The sequence below is a fragment of the Odontesthes bonariensis genome, chromosome 13, assembly GCF_027942865.1.
Source record: "Odontesthes bonariensis isolate fOdoBon6 chromosome 13, fOdoBon6.hap1, whole genome shotgun sequence".
Taxonomy (NCBI): domain Eukaryota; kingdom Metazoa; phylum Chordata; class Actinopteri; order Atheriniformes; family Atherinopsidae; genus Odontesthes; species Odontesthes bonariensis.
This window is the reverse complement of record NC_134518.1, coordinates 9,606,921-9,629,421: the sequence shown is the minus strand read 5'-3', so window position 1 is coordinate 9,629,421 and position 22,501 is coordinate 9,606,921. Positions and strand designations below refer to the sequence as shown.

The 22,501-nt window shown below is 40.8% G+C and overlaps 1 protein-coding gene across 2 annotated transcripts in view; it reads right to left on the bottom strand.

Moving 5' to 3' along the window:
- The window catches only part of il1rapl2 (interleukin 1 receptor accessory protein-like 2), a 516,058-nt gene that overhangs the window by 5,717 nt on the left and 487,840 nt on the right, over positions 1-22,501 (bottom strand). Inside the window, exons 9-13 of one of the 2 annotated variants that reach the window (XM_075480861.1) lie at positions 17,346-17,491; positions 5,466-5,606; positions 5,162-5,222; positions 4,012-4,181; positions 112-257 (exon numbers count right to left, since the gene is read on the bottom strand). In XM_075480861.1, coding sequence (XP_075336976.1) covers positions 112-257; positions 4,012-4,181; positions 5,162-5,222; positions 5,466-5,606; positions 17,346-17,491 — 664 coding nt within the window. The remainder of the gene's footprint in view (positions 1-111; positions 258-4,011; positions 4,182-5,161; positions 5,223-5,465; positions 5,607-17,345; positions 17,492-22,501) is intronic. The other variant, XM_075480862.1, reaches the window with a different exon arrangement.

The window sequence follows — 22,501 nt, the reverse complement described above, 5'->3', positions numbered from 1 at the left end:
CAATGGGGATGTGAAGAGTATTTCAAGCAATATGTAAAAAAATGTTCCAGAAAAAGATCCCCTACCCTGCCTTTAACCTTCTATATATCTTATCTATCTCCTTATTCTTACCTTGATCTCGCCAGTAACCAGCATGGAGTGGAGGCGTGTCTCTATCTGGAAGATGCTCCATCCTCTTTTGGCGACAAACTCAGGGGTCAAAACTATGATCAGACGTCTGCTCTGCTCCACGCTACGCGCCAAGTCTTCAATGTAGGCTAATGGAAACAGACATGGGGACACAGTGAAAGACGTACATCAAAATGTTTCTCAGTCTTGAGCCAAACAGTCCAGGATACCCTCTTTAATGGTTTTTATTCAACTTCACTTGAACACATCAGAGATGCTAGCAGGCATGTTTTTTTTTAATCTTTAGAGATGTTAGCGGTTTTTTCCCTGCTTCTAATGGTAGGGTGGGTTAACCACCTGCTGTCTTACAAGCCTAAACTCCTGAAAGACCATATGAGTAACAAGCCAAATCATGTCATGTATTGTACATATATGGGAGATGTCGATCCTCTATCTGACCCTTGCAGAGTTAGCACAAAAAAGGCAAATGATGTAGCCTACTTGCATTTGCTTCAAAAAAAGTGATGATAGACAGATTTCTATTTATTGTTACAATACACAGAGAACTACGACGTCAAAGAAGAAACAGACAAAAATTAGGTTTGACATTACAGTAAATATACTTTGTGTATGTTGATGGAGCAATTCTGTATATAAATGAATGCACTGACTGACTGGAGTATATAGCTGAGTGACAGAAATGCAGGAATATGATTGTGGAGGGGGCGTGGCGCATCAGCTGCGGGAGAGAGGTGTGGAAAGGGGCTCAGGGAAGCAGCATCAGGTGAGTGATTAGTACACCAGCAACCTATTGTCTAATCACTCTTCCCTTTTAAAAACAGTAGCGAGCCGGACCTGGAGGAGAGAGGAAGCAGACACCAGAAAGCGCATGTGGAGTCGGACGCAGACGCTGGGAAGACTCCACATGATAAAAAATAATTGTTCGCTGAAACGAACCCACAGTGGCTCAGAACCACCACAATGATGTTTGTATCTGGCACCGCACAGGAAAACGTCTCTTAAAGAGGGATCCGAGTTGGTCAGACACGCCATCAGTTTACTTTTCCTTAAATGTGTGAAGAAGAAGGAGCAGGTGAAAAGAAGGGAAAAGTGAGCAAATCTGAGGTGCAGCTGCTGTCTGTGTCAGTACAGATATGACCTTTGTGTCAAGCCCGGTGAAACCACGTCTTCCTTTAATGACCCATTTCCAATTATTTGTTTGCAATGTTCTCAATGTTGTTTTGTGACACACGGCGATGATATTGCTCATTATTTCTCTCTGAAAACTACGAGTTCTGTGAACAACAGATTCCCTCACCGTCTCCTCACTCGCTAACTAAATTAATGACAGAGACTCTTCGACAACACATTGCAATTTCACGCTCAATTTGAGAGGCACAAATAGTACAGAACATCCCCATATTCACTTTCTCTCATCTCTGCTTTGCCTTTTCCTTGTTCTTTTCATTTTTTTCTCCTCCTCTCCCTCCACGTGCCCTTCACTTTCTCTTTCTGCTCTCTATTTGCAAGGATTATGTTAATCGATTAATAAGATAACACAAACCAGTGACCCTGTCCCTTCCTCTTTCTCCTCCTGTTATTTATTCCGTGCTCTCTTGCTCATTTCGTTGGGCTAAGTGGAGTGGATAATTAAATGTTGTGTTTAAGGTTGCATCGCCGTGCTGCTCTACCAGTGGCTTTGGAAAGCAGTATAAAGGCACCTCTATCTTCATACGCGTATACTTTATAAGTAACAGGTAGGCAAGCTTAGGATTGCGTGTGTACCTCTGCACAGTGGACATTTGTTTTCAGGATGTTTTCAGGGCAAAGAGATGAAACCTCACTTTGGGAGAACTATGACTCTTTCATTTGTTTTCGGAGCAATCCGGCATGTTGGAAGGGGAATAAGTTTAGCCCGGCGGCAGGCTATGTAGAGCATGGCTATTCATTATGAAACTCTAATGAATGCATTTGTATATTTTAAGAGAAATGTTAAACAATGCAGAGGAGACGCATTCATTTCTTCCTTCTGGCCAAATTACACAGTGACTTTTGCGACTGTATACTTTTTTCTTATAGTTGCTTTCTTTTTTATAAGTTTTTCAAGATGACTCGAGGTGTGATATCGCTAACACGCCAGGCACGTTGGCACATTTGATAATTCAGCCCAACTTGTAACACACTCATTTCTTTGAGGATCATAATCACCTACAGTATGTTATAATACTATGTCAAAATAATCCCAGACTGATTTGTAACACCAAATCAACAGATATATTATAATCATAGATGAGAATATCTCGTCGGCTTCAAACTGTAGAGTCTAATTATCGACTGATGTGAAGGACCTCTGCTGCATGCCAGAGTCGTCTCTCTCTTCCACTGTTCCCCGTATTGTCTGTGCTGACTGTCAGAGGGAAAAATGCCAAAAGGACCATGAAAGGCATTTGCATCTCGTCATAATTTTGAATCTAACCATTAGTTTTTGATCTCGAAATGATCGTTCTCGTCGCTCTGGTAGAGATCACAGTGAGCTAGTTGACTTCATCAGGGCCCGGCTGTGGAGTCTACTAATTTGTGTCAAGAGTATATCGGATTACATTTCATTCTCACTGTGACAATACAACAAGCTTATTGATTTAACTTTAAGGCTAATTCACCGTGTTGCATTGCTGTTTTGTTGCACCTGAAAATGAACCGTTTTAGTTTACAGATGTTGGAAGTGTTTCACAACTCGACTGCATTTACATGTGCAATATCTCAGAAAAAAGCTTTAATAATAACACTTGACATACAATGAAACTGTTATTTCCCCTTCTACGCCTGTTGTGAGAAACAGATTAGTAGAGTAGCCTTCATCTGCATCATCATGCCACCTGCTTAATAAAAGTCCCATTTTTACTTTATTCTCAGTGTTTGGCTTTTATCGCTGCAACTGCAGCTTCTTTGATCCCCTCCTTTATACAACTCCAAATCCCCCAAAAAGGTTAGGTGTGGCTGTGTGAAATGTTAATAAAAACAGAATGAACTATTTCAAAACTGGGGTTGTACAAACAACAAAAGGAAAGAGGCGAGTCTGAGAGGACATGGGCAATAAAACACAAGATATGAGACATATCATTGAGCAGGTTTTACTGACTCAAGCATCATAAATTCTTAAAGTGATGATCAGAGTTTAATGCTGATGTTGCCGTGAAATAATTGGTTTTCATTCCCTCTGCCCCCTGCTGGTGAAGATAGAGTATGTTCACATCTTTCACCGTTTCCAACACTGGAGTTGGCTGACGTCGCAGCAAGCGAAAGAAACTGAGCCATCATGAAGCCCAATGAGCCAAGAGCCCTCTGTTTACACTGGAAACAATGGAAGGTCTGAAGAGGGCACTTACTCACTGCCTGAAAGCAGCCTCCCATTATTGGCACGAGGGAAATAAAGGGGCACAGAAAGATGGAAACACGGTGTGCCTACACTCGTGTACATATTGATGGATACACAAGTAACAGTTATGTTTCGTCTGTAACGTCATTCTGTATAGAATGCGTGGCCATCTGTGGGTATAATGCAGTATAAAAAGGTATAAAAGGGAGACACAGACTGTGTGCGTCAGCATTTAAAAGAGAAAAAGATGAAGCTGCATTTTGATGTTCGTAACATTGTAGGTGTGTTTTCAGTGTGCATGATGTGCACCTGCCATCTGATATAGATAAATGCTTGTGGCAGTATTTGTGTTGATGAAGGTCCACATACATTTTTATTTATTCTGACGGATTGATGAATTCTGGGTACTGGGGATTAGAGCGACCTATAGAGAGAGAATACATTGTTTCTGCGTGTGAGAGTGTGTGTGTGTGTGTGCGCGCATGGGAGGAGCAGAGGAAGAGGTTGATAAATGGAATGATACTCACTGCTGCTGGGTATTAAATCTCTGTCTGGTATGAACAGTTTGTATCCATAATGTTTCTCCAGGACGTCAGGCAGGATCTCCAGAGCAAAGGTTTCCTCATCGCTGCTCGTCCTGCTCAGAGAGCAAACAACACACGTGCTTTCAAGTTCCGTTTTGGACACAGAACAACATCTGTAAACAGCAGGGGGAATGAAAGATGAACTGTTTGAAAAGGAATTAAGCCAAACACGACATGTTTCATTCATATTTCCACCTTTTTTAGAGTTTCTAAACTCCAAAAGCTGGCAAAAAAGAATTCATCAAGTACATTACCGTGGAGGTAATGCACAGCGACAGATGTTGAGTTGAAAATGTAAACATTCAAAAAAAAAAAGGGGGGAGGGGGGGAATCAAGGAAACAGCCTTCTAAAGGCTAAGAAGAGATTTATATTTTGAGATTTAAAAAACAAAAAAGAGTAGATATCAGTGAGCTGGATTCTCTGATGTTCCACAGCTTTGGGGTGAAACTGGAAAATGTTGCATCTCTGATTTTCTTCCAGCTGTTCTGGGACAACTTCAGTAAACTACCAGCAGATTATTGCAGTGTTATTTGAGGTATAGAGTGACAGAGAGACTGTTCGTAATGTAATTTGATCCTGTTTACGCACAGATATGAAATTAGCATAAACGTTCTCATCTCACTCCCAGAAAGAGGGATGATTACGTCTTTTTTTCCCTCAAATTTCCATGCAAAGAAACCATGGGAGCCGTTATTAAATATAAATCATCAGGACTTCAATATTAACACACAGGTTTGATATTCACCCCACTGCTGTCACTGACAGCTGCATGTTCATATACAAGTCTTGTGCAAAAGCTTTGGCTCTTAAAATGTGTAGAGTTTTGTCCATCGGGCTTCCCTCTGCACCATAACAACAAGCAGCAAAGCACAAAGCCAGTTTCACAGAGAACAACCCACAGACAGGAACAAATTCCCCTCCGAGTGCCTTTAAAAGTTGGGCTCAGAGTGTGCAAAAGAGAAAAGTAGCTGTTCTAAAAAGCAGCGTTTTGGGTTTCTTTTCCCATCTTTTTTATGAATTTAAATGATAAATCAAATCAATTCATGGCACGTGTGCATTTTGATTGAACTTTTAGTCAAAGAAAAACCTGACCTGCCCAAAGAGTCGAGGTCCACTTTGGTGTAGGACAGATAGGCGTCGTACTCCTTGTTATCTGTGGAGAAAATGGAAGACAAACAGGACATGGACACTGTAAGCACACATCAAACAGACGCAGATATGACAACAACGGTTCAATTTGGCTCCTCCTTTCTGAAACGAATGTGGAGCTCTCCAGAGCCATTAAACGTTTGATCTTCTACAGTTTATGTCCCATGTGGGAGCTCCGTCAAACACCCTCCTGTCGCAGCGTCCGGAGCTTTCTTGGTGTAAAAAGAGAGCACTCTAAACTGCTTACCATCCTCAGTTTCATCGCTCCCAAAGTGCCTCCTGTAGCAGAGCATGATCTCCAGGTTGTAACACTTATAAAGAGCAGTTAGGACTCCCAGCAGCAGCAGTATGACCCCGAGACCACCTGCCAACTCCAGACGATACATATCTGTCAGAGAAGCAGCAAGGAGAGGAAGGATAAAGAAACTGATGAGATTTATTTCAGTTCATGCTCGGAAGGATATCAACAGATAGAGACATAAAAACAAAGTCACACTTCTCCAGAACGTCAGTGTTTTTCTTTTGCTGGTGTTCATTTCACTGTGAGAGACAGAGAGAATATCTCAGTGGGGCCGTCTGATGCCAACATGGAATTAAATGAGGCTCCGTCTGAATTATGAAAGGATGAAGAAAACTGATGAGTTTAAAGAGAGATGAAGGTCTACAGCTTTGCTCTGCCACAGCAATGACATATTACGTCATGGTTAATGCAGGCCTGAGGTGGAGAAGCGGTTGTATTGTGATTAAACTGGTAAACATTTAACCCCTGACATCCATCCGCACATTTTGGGGCTCTTTAGCGTGATTTTTTGCTGTTTAAACACTCTTGTTGTTGTTTTTGCTGGAGCATATCTATATTGGTTTCCAGATGCATAATGCGTGTTGGTCCTCCAAACTAAATGTTGCTATTTTGTATCGCTTTGCTAAATAAATTGTTGTGTTTTTTTCTTTTCATTATTACCCCAGAATGAGCTATTTTTTATCTATTACAGCTCACCTCCTAAACTGACTTCTATCACCACCGTAACACACAAGTAGAAGCAGAACGTGAAGGAATCAGTGGCAGGGTTGCCAGTTCCACACATTGTCAGCATCTTTGGTGACTTTCTTTCTCAGCAGGTGTCCCTGGCCTGGTGTTATGGTGCTTGTTGTCCCCTCTTTTCTGTCTGATGGCCTCCCTGCCTGAGTCTGGTTCTGATTGAGGTTACTTCCTGTTTTCCACCGTCACCGTGTGCATGCTGGGGGATCGAATCGAAGTTTCGATATAATCTGTTAGTTTCCTTAGCGAGGAAACTTTTTTTTTTTTTTTAAATTGGCTCCGTATGAATTGCACTAATTTGGAATTTTATGAATTGTATTGGATTGGAATGTGATTGTAATTGGCTTGTATCTCTGAAGTTGCTTAAGATGACATTTGTTGTGATTTGATGCTGCAATGATAAATCCGAGTTTAAATCCTTTGAGTTTGGGCTTTTCTTTTCTTTTTTTTGTTGAAATCAGTGAGAAATATCGGCAGTAGCAGGTTTCATGCATGTTTTTGCTGACCTGTGTCATACATGTTAGATGAAATATTTAGTGCAAGAGGAATATGCGTGTAGTTCTGTATGTTACAAGGCTGCAGGTTAGGGACTTTGTTCAAATTACACTCAACTCAAGCTGTAGCACAAAGTGTGTTGTCTCAGAGAGGCAGATGAAATCACGTCAGCATGTCAGACACACACATACATGATCTCAGACTGAGTGTGTCTGTGTGTGCGCACAAATGAATGATAGTGCCTTCATAGGCAATATGAGTGTATGGGAGATTAATGGAACATGGCTGGTGAATGACACCATGGGAAATATGATGTATTGCTGTCTCCCTCTCAGTCACCTCCCATACACACACACACACACACACACACACACACACACACACACACACATACACCCCACACACAAATACACACCAAACTCATCTCATCCCTAACTTCTCCTGGAACCACTTCATTTCAAGACCGCAGCTTATTGATTTTCCAAGTCATGGCAAGAAATAGTATTTATGACCACACGCTGTTGTGGAGCTTGAACGTTTGTTATGTGATGAGTAATATTAATTATTTTCATATCATCTGACATAATGTACAAACACAATCTTGTCTTATTAATTTAGCAGCACAAATAAAATGAATATCACCAAAGTCTAATAAATCACTCCTCCGGTTCCCGTCAGCAGTGATTTCCTGCAGTCTCATGTGACTTCATTCCATATTCTCCGAAGTAATCCTCAACTCAAAACTCTACCAGCGGTGCACCAGCAAAACTGTAAAGCTGCTGCCACCTTTTAGATGTTATGATATAACAGAAGGGGAATGCTATATCCAATCTAAAATGGATCATTCATTTATTGGAGTTCATGAACTTATAGAAAAACTGCGTTCAAGTATTTAAAACATTACAACAATATTACTGGGCATGTATTGTTGTAATGTTTTAAATACTTGAACGCAGTTTTTCTAGAGAAGATAATTGTTTTGTATATGGGATTATCGTCCATTGACTCTTTTGGGCTTTCACATGCGCGCGCCTACCGACAAGAGGTAAGTGACATGCTGTTTATAAAGTTGTTTTGTAACGTCCCCATGCCAGTAATGTGAGAACCATGCATATGGTTTTGATGGTAAGGCTTGTGACTTTATTGTCGGATGGTTTATAAAGTGGTGTGACGTTTCTGCAATGTGCAAGTTGTTGTTTTACGTGGAAGGTTTAGCGCTTGCCCCTTAGCCACCACGTATTAGCCTCGCATGACAGGCTACGCAAACAGCGCAATCTCCGCACAGGGAGCGCAGATTTGCACCAGTCTGTGTCCTACTGTCAGTATTTGACAACCTCTAGCAATGGGATTGCGCTTCAAATTCCCCGGAGTTCCCCTTTAAGTATTCAATGACAAGAGCTGGAAAACAACTGTAGTGGAGAAAAAAAAAAGGACTATATCTTTATTTTTAGCCACTTACTAAACCCCAGTTCCGCCTCAGTGAATCACTAAGGTGCTCTTTTTCTTCGCAGCCCTGTAACTAACCCTATCACTTTCCTACAGCTGTTTCTTTTTAGAACAACTTACTCCTCCAGCCTGAGTTTAACACACGGACATTCATGATGATTTTAAAAAAAACTTTAAATCTTCCAAAAATCTTCCAAACATCTTGTGTATGTGTAAGCCCTGTGTTTGAATTATGGTTGGTGATTCTAAGTGTGTTTTTTTTTTCTTTTCCCGTCAAATTTTACATTTGTTTGTTGCACCTTTTACACTCTCCATCCCTCTTTTACACGGCGACATCAAAAGATTGATTAAATATGTGAAATAGGGCCTCTCTCCAGATGTGGTATAGAACCAGAATACTGATTCTGTTTTTGCACCTACATCCCTTTTATTAACCACGACTGAATAAGCCCGCTGAAGTTACCATGTTCCACCAGCAGACGTCTCTCCAGCTCTACTTGCATCAGCCACACTGGCTCACACATGAATTCAGACATGACTTATTGTAGAAAGAGGTGGGTTGTCCAACGAAGGGGAGAGAAAAATAGCAAATTAAAGTAATTGGCAAATATTTGCTCAAAAGTAAAGGGAACGCAGATTGCCTCCATTAGCGAGACACATTTTAAAAACCTCTGCTTCCCTCTCATCTCCTCCTGCCTCCATCAATCCTTACCTCCCCCTTCTGTCTTCCCTTATCTGCTGCCACCACCCCCCCTCCTCTGTCACCTCTTCCTCTTTCATCTATTTTCCCCAGATAGTTTCCATTAGTAATGAGTCACTTGCCACCATCTCCAGATATCAGTGCACAGGAAAATGCACGCAGAATTTTTAAATTGATTTTTAAGTATGCTTTTCACTGATTAGGCACAAAAGAGCAGGCAGTTGCAATGGGGCTGGTGTCTGCGAGTGAGGAGAGGAAAATAATAAAAGAAAGTTCAGCGAGATGAGAAACGTTTCTCCCTGTCACCCTCCTGCTCTCTCATCCCAACCGAACAATACACTGACACCTTACTGAGTTCCACAGTCCTAACTGTTCCCCTCTCTGTCTTTTTTGTTTTTGATTTCATTCATCTGGCTTTATGAGGAGTGCATTTCGCATTTGCTGCCAAAGCAATATGTCAGAGCAACATCTATTGTTGTGAAGCAAAAAATAGCCTCAAATATTTTCTCCCAGTGTACCATCTGTTACCTCCTCAGCCTCGCTGCAGAGTTACAGTTGCCATTTTATCCATCTGGAAACCAAGGATACGTTACATCTCAACAGCTTTGAGTTGGAAGAGTCCCGTGTCTCTTCTACCTTATCACATACTGTTATTCTGTCAGAAAGGCTTCATTGTACACAATTAAAATTTTCCTCACCTCAACCAGGTAGTTTCATGAAACTGAGTGAAAAAACCCTGGTTGTTCTGGAGTTGAACATAGGTCTTCAATTCCTTCTATACCATAAAGGGTATAAAAAGGCTCTGATGTTGAAAGAAAATTAAGAAAACACAATACAATACTGTAAAAACTTAAATAGTCTCAAAAATGTAGTCAATGAACATACATGTGAAAATTAATCCACACCCTCTTTCAATATTGTTTCTACGAATGAGAAAATGTTTTTACGAATGTTTCACTATCTATTAAAAAAAGAAAAAGTAATTATTGCAAGCCAAAATGCAAAGGCAGTGTGTGAAAAACTATTTCCACCCTTACTGCTTCCAGAAGAATTAAGAAGGTAAGCAGCAGCCGGGTGTTGCTAACAAATGCCCCCAATCAATTGAACATAAGAAAGTGTGAGCACCTATGTAAATGAAATGAAGTTCTGCTGGTCAGGAGAATTCAGGTGTGTGTTAACACAATACCAGGGAGGAAAGACATTAGCAATTATCTTAGAGAATATATTAGAGATCTTGTTGCTGCCCATCAATCTGGGAAGGATAATAAGGTAATTTCCAAACTATTTGGAGTCCATCATTTTATGTAGAGAAAGATTATTCACAAGTGGAAAACATTCAAGACAGCTGTCAGTCTTCTCATTAGTGAACGTCCCAGCAAGTTGAACCCAAGGTCAGACCATGCAATGCTCAGAGAAAACTACAAAACACCCAAGAGCTTCATCTCAGACTCTACAGGCATCAGTTAGCATGTTAAATGTTAAATTTCATGACAGTACAATTAGAAACAGACTGAACAAGTATGGCTTGTTTTGAAGAGTTGCAGGAGAAAGCCTCTTCTCTCTAAACAGAACATGGCAGCCCAGCTTAGGTTTGAAAAGTTACATCTGAACAAACCACAAGACTTCTGATACAATGTCCTTTGCAAAGATCAGACCAAAGTGGAGATGTTTGGACATAATGCACAGCTGCACGTTTGGAGAAAACCAAACACAGCATATCAACACAAACACTCATTTCAACTGTCAAGCACGGTGGTGGAGGGCTGATGATCTGGGCTTGTTCTGCAGCCACAGGACCTGGACACCTTGCAGTCATCGAGTCCACCATGAACTCCTCTGTATACCAAAGTATTCTATAGATAAATGTGAGGCCATCTGTCTGACAGCTAAAGCTTGACTGAAACTGGGTCATCAACAGGACAATGATCCCAAACACAGCAGCAGATCTACAACAGAATGACTGAAAGAGAAAATAATCAAGGTGATGCAATGGCCCATCAAAGTGCAGAGCTCAACCTGATTGAAACGTTGAAGTGGGACCTTAAGGTTTGTGGGCATTATTTATCCACAGCTCTCTTAATGAACTGAAGCAATGCTGTAAAGAAGAGTGGACCAAAATTCCATGACAAGGATATGAGTGACTGATAACATCACACAGAAATTAATTGCGTCTAGTTATTGCTGCTAAAGGTGGCTCTAAAAGTGTATTCATGGGGTGTACAAAGCTCATCCCAGACTGCTACTGCATTTTGGCAGAGTTTTAATTTAAAAAAAAAACAACAACAACACAGATCATGTGTAGATTTACCTCATTTTAAGACCTGGTAAGGACCTGATAATGTTTTTGAAATCCGGATACATACACAAAGCCTTAGAATTGACAAGTGTATTATCACAAAAGTATTTCTCAAAATGGTTGTCATCGTTGTCTGCTCTACATTGTCATTCGTGTTTTCTCCAGACTTATTCCTCCTTGTCTTTATTATCAGGCCATGAAGTTTGCCAACTTTAATCAATCCCAATCTCAGCAGAGGTTCTGAGCAGGGATGATAAGATGTTGTGCTTTTTAAAGCCGATTGAGGAGAGAAACTTTGTCTTTTTGTTAACGTTCGTCTCCCTTCCTCATACTAAACCAAACCTACGACAGACACACGATGCAAACCTTTTATAAACCTCTGAGTGACTTTGAAAAAACTATGTCCACGTCTTTGCAGAGTCACCACACGTCCTTCCTGTTAGTAATTTTCTCCCTTTCCCTCGCCGGTCAGCTCTTTCACTCCGTCTCCTTTCTTCCGTTTTCTTTTCTAGTAAGACTCTCGTCATGGTGGTTGAAGGCAGCTTTTTCTGCTCTGTCAGTTACGATAAGTAGATGCTGTGTGTATTGTAGGTGCATGCGACTGTGTGAGTGCATGTGTGCAACCTAGATGCATCAACGCATTACTTTTGGTCATTGCAGAGTGAGAGCACATCCTAATTCAATCACACACACTCGGTACATGAAATCAAGCTTTGATAACGTGTGCTAACTTAGGATATCTTGTGCTTTGTTTAGGCTGTCGCATTGCGTTCAGGCACCCAAATGTGACCCTGTTAGCTTCAAGGCTAATAGTCAGTAAGCCTGGTTGGTGAACTTTTTGACTCAATGTGGAAGTTACTAATGACTTTGCTCATTGGAATGGTTTTGCTAAAGTCTGAGGCTAACAGTCTCTGACTATGGAGTGAGTTCACTTTATCATCAACACTCTATGGTGAGAAATTGAGTCTGCAAGCCCTGTGAATGTTTATATGGCTAAATCCTTAGCCACTAGCATCTAAAAAGCTGATTATGTCTGCGACTTTTGTGGTGTTTCAATAAGCGTTTACCCAGAGAGCAACATGCTGTGCTGGCTCTGTGAGCTGTCAGTCAACAGCCAGGGGAGAAATTTCAAGAGCTGATCAGTGTGTCAGTGAAGCTGCTGATTTCAGTATAACACAGTTCAGTTGAACAGCTCTTCATTAAGGATGTGCTCATTCAAACCCTGAACATCTCTGTATATGTGCTTCCCCAAAAGATTGCAGCCTTGAATGCTTCTTTTGGTGGAATTAAAGCTGCATTCATAGATTTTCTTGGCCATACATTAGAGTTGTGTAATGATATTCACAACACACTCAGACATCTGACTCTTTGCTGATGTAATATAACTGATTTTCACAGTTTAATGTCCGCCACAAGCGAAAGCACGCAAGACTTTGTGCTTGAAATGTCATCAAGTTTGCAGGTTCATAGAAGGTGGATTAGCTAAGAGCTGAGCTTCCAAACCGTTTTCCTTTGTGTGATTTGAGACCAATATACGTTTTATCATAGCATGGCACTTTACCAAAAACGTCTCATCCCCCAATTTTCTAAGGCAATAACAATATTTGTTTAGAACAACAATATGTTATTTTTACAATGCGACCGATACCTCCATGGATGACATTTTTACCCGTTGTAATTGGGTAAAGGATAAAATTACAGGCTGGGCTGCTTCTGTATCAGCAATACTGAGTGATTAAGTTTCAATAAAAAAAAAAAAAACAGTATTCATGATATTTTCCAAATAATCGAAACAGCAACCCAGTCATCACAAAATTAAAACCCCATTTTACATTTATGTAAACATAAAGTACGTCTATGTTCATTCACACATGTGCACAACGTCTCCATGCCTTATGAAACTTTTATGCTATTTTTGTTTTGTGCTTTTGGGACAGATGCGCAACAACTTTGGGAGCCATGAGCAAATAAATCAATTCAACTAGGGCGGAAAGTTTCATTTAAACAATACTGTGTAGAAAGTCTTCATCTACCCCTCATTTCTTTATATTTTGCTTCCAAGCAGCATGCCTTTCTTGTAATCTTTTGAAGTGGTCCTCTCCAGAGCAATACTTCTCCAGACTTTCTGAAGGTCTTTCGAAGTATTTCTTTGAACATTGATTGCTTTTTCACTTGTTTTCTGTAACTGGCCATTTTCAGAGGAATGTGCTTTTTGTTTGTTAAGCCAACTTGACACTGACTTATGAATCATTCAAGCAGGGAAACAGGGAGAAAAGGCCAAATGACACAAGAAGTGGACTGAAAATCAGTGGCAACAGTTCTTATGGAGGGATGAATCCTCCCCAGAGCCCGGACCTCAACATTATTAAAGCAGTGTGGGATCATCCAAAGAAGAGCTTTGGAATGTCCTTCAAGAAGCCTTGAGAACTATTCCTGAAGACTGGAAGAAACTACAAGAAAGCATGTCTGAGAGGTTAGGTCAGACTGTGTTGAAGTCTAAAGGTGCTTATAACAGTTCTTGTCTTTCGAGTTTGTTAGAATTGTACAAACTCCCACACTCAAGCTTTAAACTCAAGGGTTAAACATAAAAGAACCAGCAGGTGGCAAGTTGAATAAATATTTGGATAAGCGATACACGGAAAAATAAGCCTCCTTTCATCACGCATATAATGAGCTAAATCCAGCTTAATGCTGTTATCTCCTGCTCATTTCCTTTCATTATAAAATGATCAGAGATGAGGAGATGTAGATAAGGAAAAGCAGACCAGTCAAAGAGTTCTATTCTTGGGGATATGGATCAAACAAAAGGCTGCAAACCACTTCTGTACTGCATTGTATGTTCTGAGCCACGGATCAAACATCTCACTGCTCACACTGTGGATGACTGAGGAAAAAAGAAAAATCATCAGGAAGGGGTGAGAACTGCACCCAAGAAAAAAGGGGAAATATGACATGCATGTAAATATGTGTGCACAGGACCCGCACATTTACCTGTGGATGGCTCATTTTCAACCAGCCAAAGCAAGTTTTTACAATTCTATTTTGCAAGACTTTATGGGTAATCAACTGAAAATGGGGGTGTTGCTCCATAGAAAACAAAAAGCCTACAAAAACCTGCCTCAAGCGCCACACGTGTACAAACATGTGGTTTGTACTAAATACTGACATGATGGTGATTTTAAACAAAGTCATACCCGTAATTTCCCCGAGTGAGTGTTTTTTGTTCATATGGCCATCTTCATCTGACTCATGCACATACTATATGCTGAATATGATAGTACTGCTTCTGTATTTGGTTTAAAACTTTGTGTACAAATACTTTCACATGTACACACACAGTTTTCTGGAGGTAATCACCCTGTTAAGTAATGATAACCTCACAGTTCTCATCTGGACCCTCTCTGGAGGTTGGTGTGTGTGTCTGTGATCCTGTGTGAGTGTGTGTGCTTGAATCTGTGTGTGACAGTCCCTGGGGTGCTAGTTAAGTATAGTAAGATAGATTTGACACCGAAGGCATTCAGCAGAAGTCAGATGGGGATAAAGGAAGACCTGTTTTTAGTCCTCCTCCTTCTTCTGTCTCATCTCCCCAACTCCTCTCATACCCTCCCAAACCATTCCAATCTTTATCTCTCTGTCTGCATCTATCACCTCTACATTGTTCTCTAATTTCTTGCCTTGTTCCACCTCCCATCGTTCTTCGCCTGTTTATCTCTTTGCAGATTGTCTCCAATTCTCCCTGTCCCTGCTTTTTCGCACCGCATACATTTGTCTCATATAGCGGGCACTCATGCGGCTCTATTTTCCTCTGAGATTTGAAGGTAACGGTGACAATTCATCTTCTCCTCCAGCGCTGCTTTGCCATTCTCTCTTTTTTTCTCAGTGTCTGTAGGTATCGGTCCCTTTCTCTGGATCCTGGCCTCTGACTCACTAAGACCCCACTTCTCTCGGAAGGAGAGTATTGTGCCGCAGAACGACTGTAAATGCTTTACAAAAGGAGTTGTGTCATGCATATTCAAAGCTCTAACTATTAGCATAACTTTGTCTCCATCTGTGGAGCTCAGTACTCTCTGCTGTGGTGTTTTCTTCACTGTGCTTTCTGGCGCTTGGCTGTCAATCAAACAGAGTCCAGCGCTGTGACTTCTTCCCTCTTGCATTGTCTGCAGATGAAGTCTGTGATTATGTAAGCAGCATTACTCTGCCTCACTCTGCCTCAGAGCAGCTACCCAAATGTTTAAAATGAAGCTTTGGAAGAGCTTTGATATCTCACGCATTTCGTAAAAACAGCACACGTTGGGGCTCCATTATCTTGGAAGCTATTCCCACCCACATACATTTACTGTTTTAGGCCATGAAAGCAGCACAGAGAGTTGGATATCCCAGATAACCAGAGCAGACGTGGTTTTGTATTTGCAAAGCCAGTAAAATATAAGAAATGTAGCTCTACTCTTGGGCTGAAAGCCTTCATAATATTTCTCAGAATTTATTAGCAGCCAGGTTAAAATTGCTGTTTTTGATTCGCAATCGAAAGATGTGAATAAGTAAAGGTGAATGGAAACAGTAAAAATAAAAATGAAATCCTCCACTGATGCACAAAACAGTATTTGGCTCTCCGGTGAGGTGGCTTTTAAATGCTCTGAAAAAGAGGAAACACTTAAAGTCTAAAATGACACTCACCATCTCTTTCCGGACTGAGCCGGCAAACATATATCCTCTCTGATATATTATCTCAGATATTTCCATGTATGAAAGTCGTTTCTGAAGAGGATCTGTCTCCATTTTTCCCCTTTGTGGATACCCACTGCAGGTTTTTTCCCCACCTCAGTGGCTTTTTTTTTTATCCAGTAAAGAAACTCCTGCTTCTATTGAATTCCAACCATAAGCAATGTAGCCAATAAAGCCACCCTTCGGGGTCACTACACAGCTTATTTAATCAGCTCCATAAAGATTTTTTTTTGCTTGTAAACAGAAAACCAGGCTACTGGCTGCCTTTGCCATTACAATAACCTTCCCTTGGCAAACAAAGAGTCCCCACCTGAAAGTGCCACAGTGATTAATATGTTTCAGCTGTCGACAAGTCATTTAACTCTAACTGATGCAGTGAGTAACTTCTCGTTCCTTAAACAAGCATGTCAGAGACACATCCTGGGGTTGTGGAACAGATGTTACATTGCTCTGTTTCAAAAGGGTTCAATTGTTGGGCTGAATCGAGCAAACTAAGCCACTAAGGAGATTGTTGAAACTACCAAAAGTGAGTTAAGAACTGTCCAAGGCATTATTACAAAATGAAAAGATAACCTTCATGAAATCAAAATCTATTAATTCAGAAGGGAAGCTCTAATATTCCAGTAGGTCATTTAGATTTTTTAGTGGCAATTAACTCAATGAATTCTTTCTCATAAGCAGTCTTTGCTGATGGTAACTGCTGCTGAAAGGGATGTCCTCCTGTACTGTCTTCCATACATTATACCATCCAGTATCATCTTCAAGGAAGAAATATATTTGGAAAATCACTTTAAGGTTTGGTGAGATCAAATTGAAGAAAATAAACTGTAAATGTTGAATTTCCACACTTTGGGAGACTCACTTATTTGCTGTCTTGCTGAGAGTCAGATAAGAAAACCAATATCTCTCTGTAGCTACATACTTGACACACTGACACAAGAGCTTCCTCGTAGTGTTATCAATCTGTTACCCAACTTTCAGGAGGCAAATAAATCCATGCTATCAGTGAATGAAATATATATTATTTGACTAGTCATTGACTCGTTGAGTTCCGATAAGGAGTTTCTGTTTCTTTTGGATGAGCGACTTTAATGCCTGCAGGTAACTTATCCAAATCAAAGCAGTTATTGGATTTTTGATTTTGAGTTTGTCAAGTAAACCCTTTATTTGATTTACTCATTCATTCATTTTGTACCACGCTAACACTGTATCAAGAAGTATCATAAGAAATATTCACGTTAACTTTGAGCTTTCCAAAAGGAATTTGATCCCCCACTGTGTAGATGTTGGATTCTTTAACAACAAACATCCACACAGATTAAAGTTTTTTTTTTTTTAAAAAAGCACTGATAATAAGACTAGAATGAGATGCCAGTTTTTTTCAACACAAAGAAATGAGAACTAATTAATAAAAAAAACCAAAATCTACCTTTCTTCTGCAGGATCGCACTCCCGCTGCGCTTTCCTATGTGGTTCTCCACGTAACAGGTGTAGTAGGCCAGATCTGCCTCCTCCACCGCATCAAACGTTAAGGACAGCTGCACCTCCTTCTCCCCTAAATGCTCCCTCAAGATCCTGGACACACAAAGGGACACATAGAAAAGGGTCACACAGAGAAGCAACATTATTTTTTAGATAATATTTAAATATTTAAAGAGAATGAGAAGAAGATTTCGCCTCTCCCTGATCACTTCAGGGAGAGAAGTAAACATGTCTGAGAGATATTAGCTCTCCGTCTCACTGACTACTCCATTACGGCAGAAGAGTTTAGCTTGATGGAGCGCAGTATATAGGGCAGGTTTAATACAGTGATAGAGGGAGCAGAGGCATGTGCAGAAACTGCAGGCGACAGACGGAAAAAGCCCCTGTCCTTATGGCGAGGTCGCGCCTCCCCTTCCTAACCTGGGATTAGGAGGAGGAGGAGGAGGTGGAAGGGGCTGTGCTGATGTCTGGGTCACAATGTGCACATTCAAAGGTCATTTTCAGCTATAACCACTGAAATGTGAGCTCAGACTAACGTGCTGAGATGGCAGACTCGGCAGAGTATTCAGCACAGATGGCATAACAGTAGCAGAACAGATTTTACTACCCTGCTTCACTGCAAGTGGCCATGATAGAAATGTAATGGATAGTTATGTAGATCAGTCTCACTCACGCTTCTGATTAATCTGGCTTTATATTTAAACCTATCAAGCAAAATGCCGCCGTCTCTTTTATCTCCATTTGTTGTCACAGCTGTCTAAAGAACTGCGGCTACATCCAGCTAAGACCTAAGGCAAAAATGACAAGTGGCACATTTTGTCATTTGAATTTAACATTAACTCCATAGATTTGTGGATACTTCTGTGTTTTGGATTGAAACCACCCTAGTGCTCTAAAACTGTTTATATCTGTGCTTCTGGTGCTGCGGTTTTCATCCTAAGCAGCAGATGTTGCTACTGAGAAGATGACACAGCAACACTGCAGAATAACACTCGAAGAAGTCGTACCGGATTCATTCATACAACGATAAGCCATAACATTATGATATAGAGTGTATATGCCTAATATAGAGTGTGATCTCCTCATTGTGCCAAAAGAGCTCTGACAAGTCATGGTGTGGTCAAAGAACATCTAAAAGTGTCCTGGAGAGTCTTGTACCAGGACCTTAGCAAAGGATCCTTTGGGCCCTGTGGGTGGTGGGGAGGGTCTTCATGTCCTGGGCTTCCTTCCCATGGATGCTATCAGGTCCCATCAGATTGGTGTGTGGAGAGTTTAGAGGTCAGGGGAACACCTCAGGCTCTTTGACATGCTTTTAAGCCCTTCCTTAGCTGTTTTTGCAAGGCTCAGTGCTGTCCCACTGCGGAAAGCTGCTCGTTAAGGGGCTGGTGTTGCCATACTGTATGGCTGTGGGGGGTAATTGGTCTGCAGAAATGTTTAGGTAGGTGTCAAAGTGAAATCCATGTCAGTCCCATGATACAGGTTTTCCCAGAAGAACATTGCACCGGATCAGGAAGAAGTGTTGCTTACTTTAGCTGTCAGTGGTTTTAATGTTACGGCTGATTGGAGTACATCACCTTAACTAAACTGTTTCAACTTTCCTGTTTTACTCTTAAACAATATCTAATGATTCTGTGACCCCCCCCCCCCTTTTTTTTTCCCACCCCAAAAAGGCATGTTTAAACTGATTTTTTTAACTGTCTAAGAGAAGCTGATTAAAGCCCTTTCCCTGTGCCAGCAGGTGTACGTTTACTCTCAGTACTCTGAGGGCAGTGTTGTGCCAGTTCACAGCTTTTCTGAACTAGTTCAAGTTCAGTTCATACATGCTCAAAGTGAACAGTTCACGTTCAAAGTTCACAATTTTAATTCTGAACTAGTTCAAAGTTCAGTTCATTTTACTTTTTTCATGAGATATTCAAATAAATACTTTTTTTCACACTACGAGCTAGAAATCACTATACGTTCTTTGAAACTGCTGATTGTAGACATTTGTTCATGACACTGCAATTGTGGGTTTCTTACCAGGTGATGAAACTTGCAGCAGTACAGACAAGGTAGACTAGTTCTATACTTAGTGCAATGAAATCTACCAGCATTTAATTAAAAAAAGAATATATAATATGAAATGACGTCAGGGTCTTGGTTTGCAAGAGTGTAAAATTGTTTTAAATGTTCATAAGCAGAATCGGTGTCTGTCTCCGTGCCATCACTACCACTAGCCTTTTTTTTTTAATTGCAGCTCTCTCTCTCTCTCTCTCTCGCTCCTCCAGCCCTCCGCGCTCTCGTCGTTGCCTGCTACGCGGCGTTGTTATGCCTACCCCGCTCTGCTGCAATTCATCACGGGTAAATATATAGTTACTGGGACACATAAAAAGGAGCACTGATAATATTACCTTAAATACTGCTTATTTAGCAACAGCTAGCATCTTAGGCTGGGACACCTTTCTGCATATAATGGATTTTGGGATTTGAATTTGTGGCTAATCTCAGAGCAGATAAACAGACTCCTTTATCCATTTCCTACACTTGTTACATTCTGGCGCCTTTCAAGCAGGAGGAAAAATCCAGAGTTTGTCAGTCTTGATCTAAAAAGAATCATTAAAGCACCATTTGGATGTCATTGTTTAAAGGGCGGTTTAATGAACATCAAAGTGTAATAATAGTTGGAAATTACTTTATAGCCACTGTCTTGGGAAGATAACTGAGTTTAGGCTTTGAATACTTCAGTAATCCCAGCCTGACTCTACAAGTAAATGATCAGGAAACGAGTGTGAACATTTGGGAGCTCTGACAGACCAACGCAGGCCTTTGGAATGACATATGTGATAACATCGATGTGCAATACCTCTTTTGAATATGGAAGGTCTTGTGTGTACAGACAGAATTATATTTTTTGATTAAACTTTCATCACAGTTCAGGGAATTATGATCTCAGAACCAGGCAGAGATATGAACTGGAGCAAAAACAAACATGGCAATTTTCTCTGAATACTCTAAACTACATACTATATTCTATGTAAATTTGCATTTCATGGCTATGTTGCAACTGGTAATGGAGAATAGCTTCAAAATGATTGAAGAAAAAAGAAGACCATGGCAGTTTAAGCGTTAAAAGCCAAAGGATCATGAGCTATGAATATGCTCTGTTAAGACTCTGTAACAGTGTCTGAAAGTAAACTGCAAAATTAGAAATGATGAAAGAGTTAATTGGGCATAATAGCATCTGATGAAGAGTAAAAAAAAAAACAACTGAAAGTCACATAAATACCACAACCTTAGGTTGGCTGAGTTTAGCCGTGTTTTTGGGGTGGGTTGGTTTTAACCGATGGTAATAAACTAATGGTAATGAGCACACCCAGTGAAGAACGAGCACTCGCATCAGAAAAGCGACCAGGCGGGTCCATATAATTTTGTTCTTGCTCCTTCTAACATTATGTGCTGGTTTGACTCATTTTCGACCTACAGCGATGCAAACCAGCCAGCTTTTAAAACACCCAGGGCTTAAACCTCATGAGAGTTGGCACAGTCCAACCATGACAAGCTTGTGTAGAATCCTCATGTACTGCAGCTCACTAAAGACTTTTATCCGAGCGCTTCCAGGCAAAGAAGATTGACACACACACACTTTTTGCATGGGTGATCCCTGTGGGATTTGAACTCCTGTCCTCTCCATACTTCTATTTTCCGACTGCCATTAAGGAAGAAAGGGGAGAAGAAAAGAGCAGCGAAATACGAGTAAAGGATTATGATGATGGATAAAATTACTGAGCAAAGAGTTGCAGGATAAAGTTGCAAAAGGCCTGGAATTATTTGTGTTTCTGTACGTTATTTTCTTCTTTTTCTCATATTTGTCATTTCACTTCAGCGATGCGTCACTCTCATGTCTGACTGGGCTGAGCATCACAGGTGTCTATCCAAAGAAGCGACTCGCTAAAATCCTCAATTTAAAACTTATCACGTCCTCTAACCCTTTTCTCACATCCCCTCCAAAAGTTGTGTCCACACTCGGCCCCCACCAGTTTTTCATTTCCTTACTTTCTCTCTTGCCCCCTCTCTTGGATGACAATGTGTAAGTCCACTACCACACTACCATTCAGCAAATATGGACTTCTTTCCTTTTAAAACGGATACACGCTCCTTTTGGGATAGCTCCAGGAAATGCAGTGAGATTTTATTTCTTTATATTGACCTGCTGCTGCCCCAAAACACTTTCCCCCGGCGCTCATGATCAGTCCCTTCTCAGATGAGCGTCAGTAGCTACACCACTGCTGACTAAGAGCAACGCAAGCCTTGCCATTTAAAAGAAATGTCTCCGTAACCGTGATAGGATGAAGGCTCATGTCAAAATCACTTCAGTCTTTTGAGCCGGCCTTTTCTGAAACTTTCTAATAATTCCCAGAGCTAGAAATTCTCTGGTGTCATGTGATCATCAACATGATTCACTAATTTACGTTAATGATTTGGGCTCATCGATACACAGTCTACGTGTATGTCTACATATGACTTTGTCGAGAATGAGACTGCAAACCCAAGCGGCCAAAAGGAGCTTTGTCCAAAGGACTCACCCTTAGGTCTAAGGTGAGAACCTTGGTCATTACTTAGTGGCTTGGAGAAGAGTTGCTATTCCTCTGCATGGAAAGGAGCCAGTTGGGGTGGTTTGGGCATTTGGTCAGGATGCCTTTCAGGGAAATGTGTTTGATATGTCACGCTGGGAGGAGACCTGGGGCAGACTGAAGAGGTGGTATTGGTGTTTAAATCTTATTATGTTGATTTTGTACAATAGTTTCATAAAGTACAAAATGTTAGTATTTGAAAACCATTGATTGAAAACAGATTTTGGAAAAAAAAAAAACTTATTGTACTGTACTTGAGATACTCATAAAGAGGAGACATTAGCACTGACAAACTTTATTACGTCACTGAAACAGCAAGGCTTTGACAGAGGTTGCACTACATTACTGACTTGAATTTTAAGCAGGTGAAGAAGCCTCTCTGCATCACCAGACAGATGGGCCAGAGCTGACTTCAAGTGAATATATGAAGTAAGCACTGGCCTAAGTTGGGCTACAGTGATTATGCATTCATTGCACATGAAGGAACCATGAA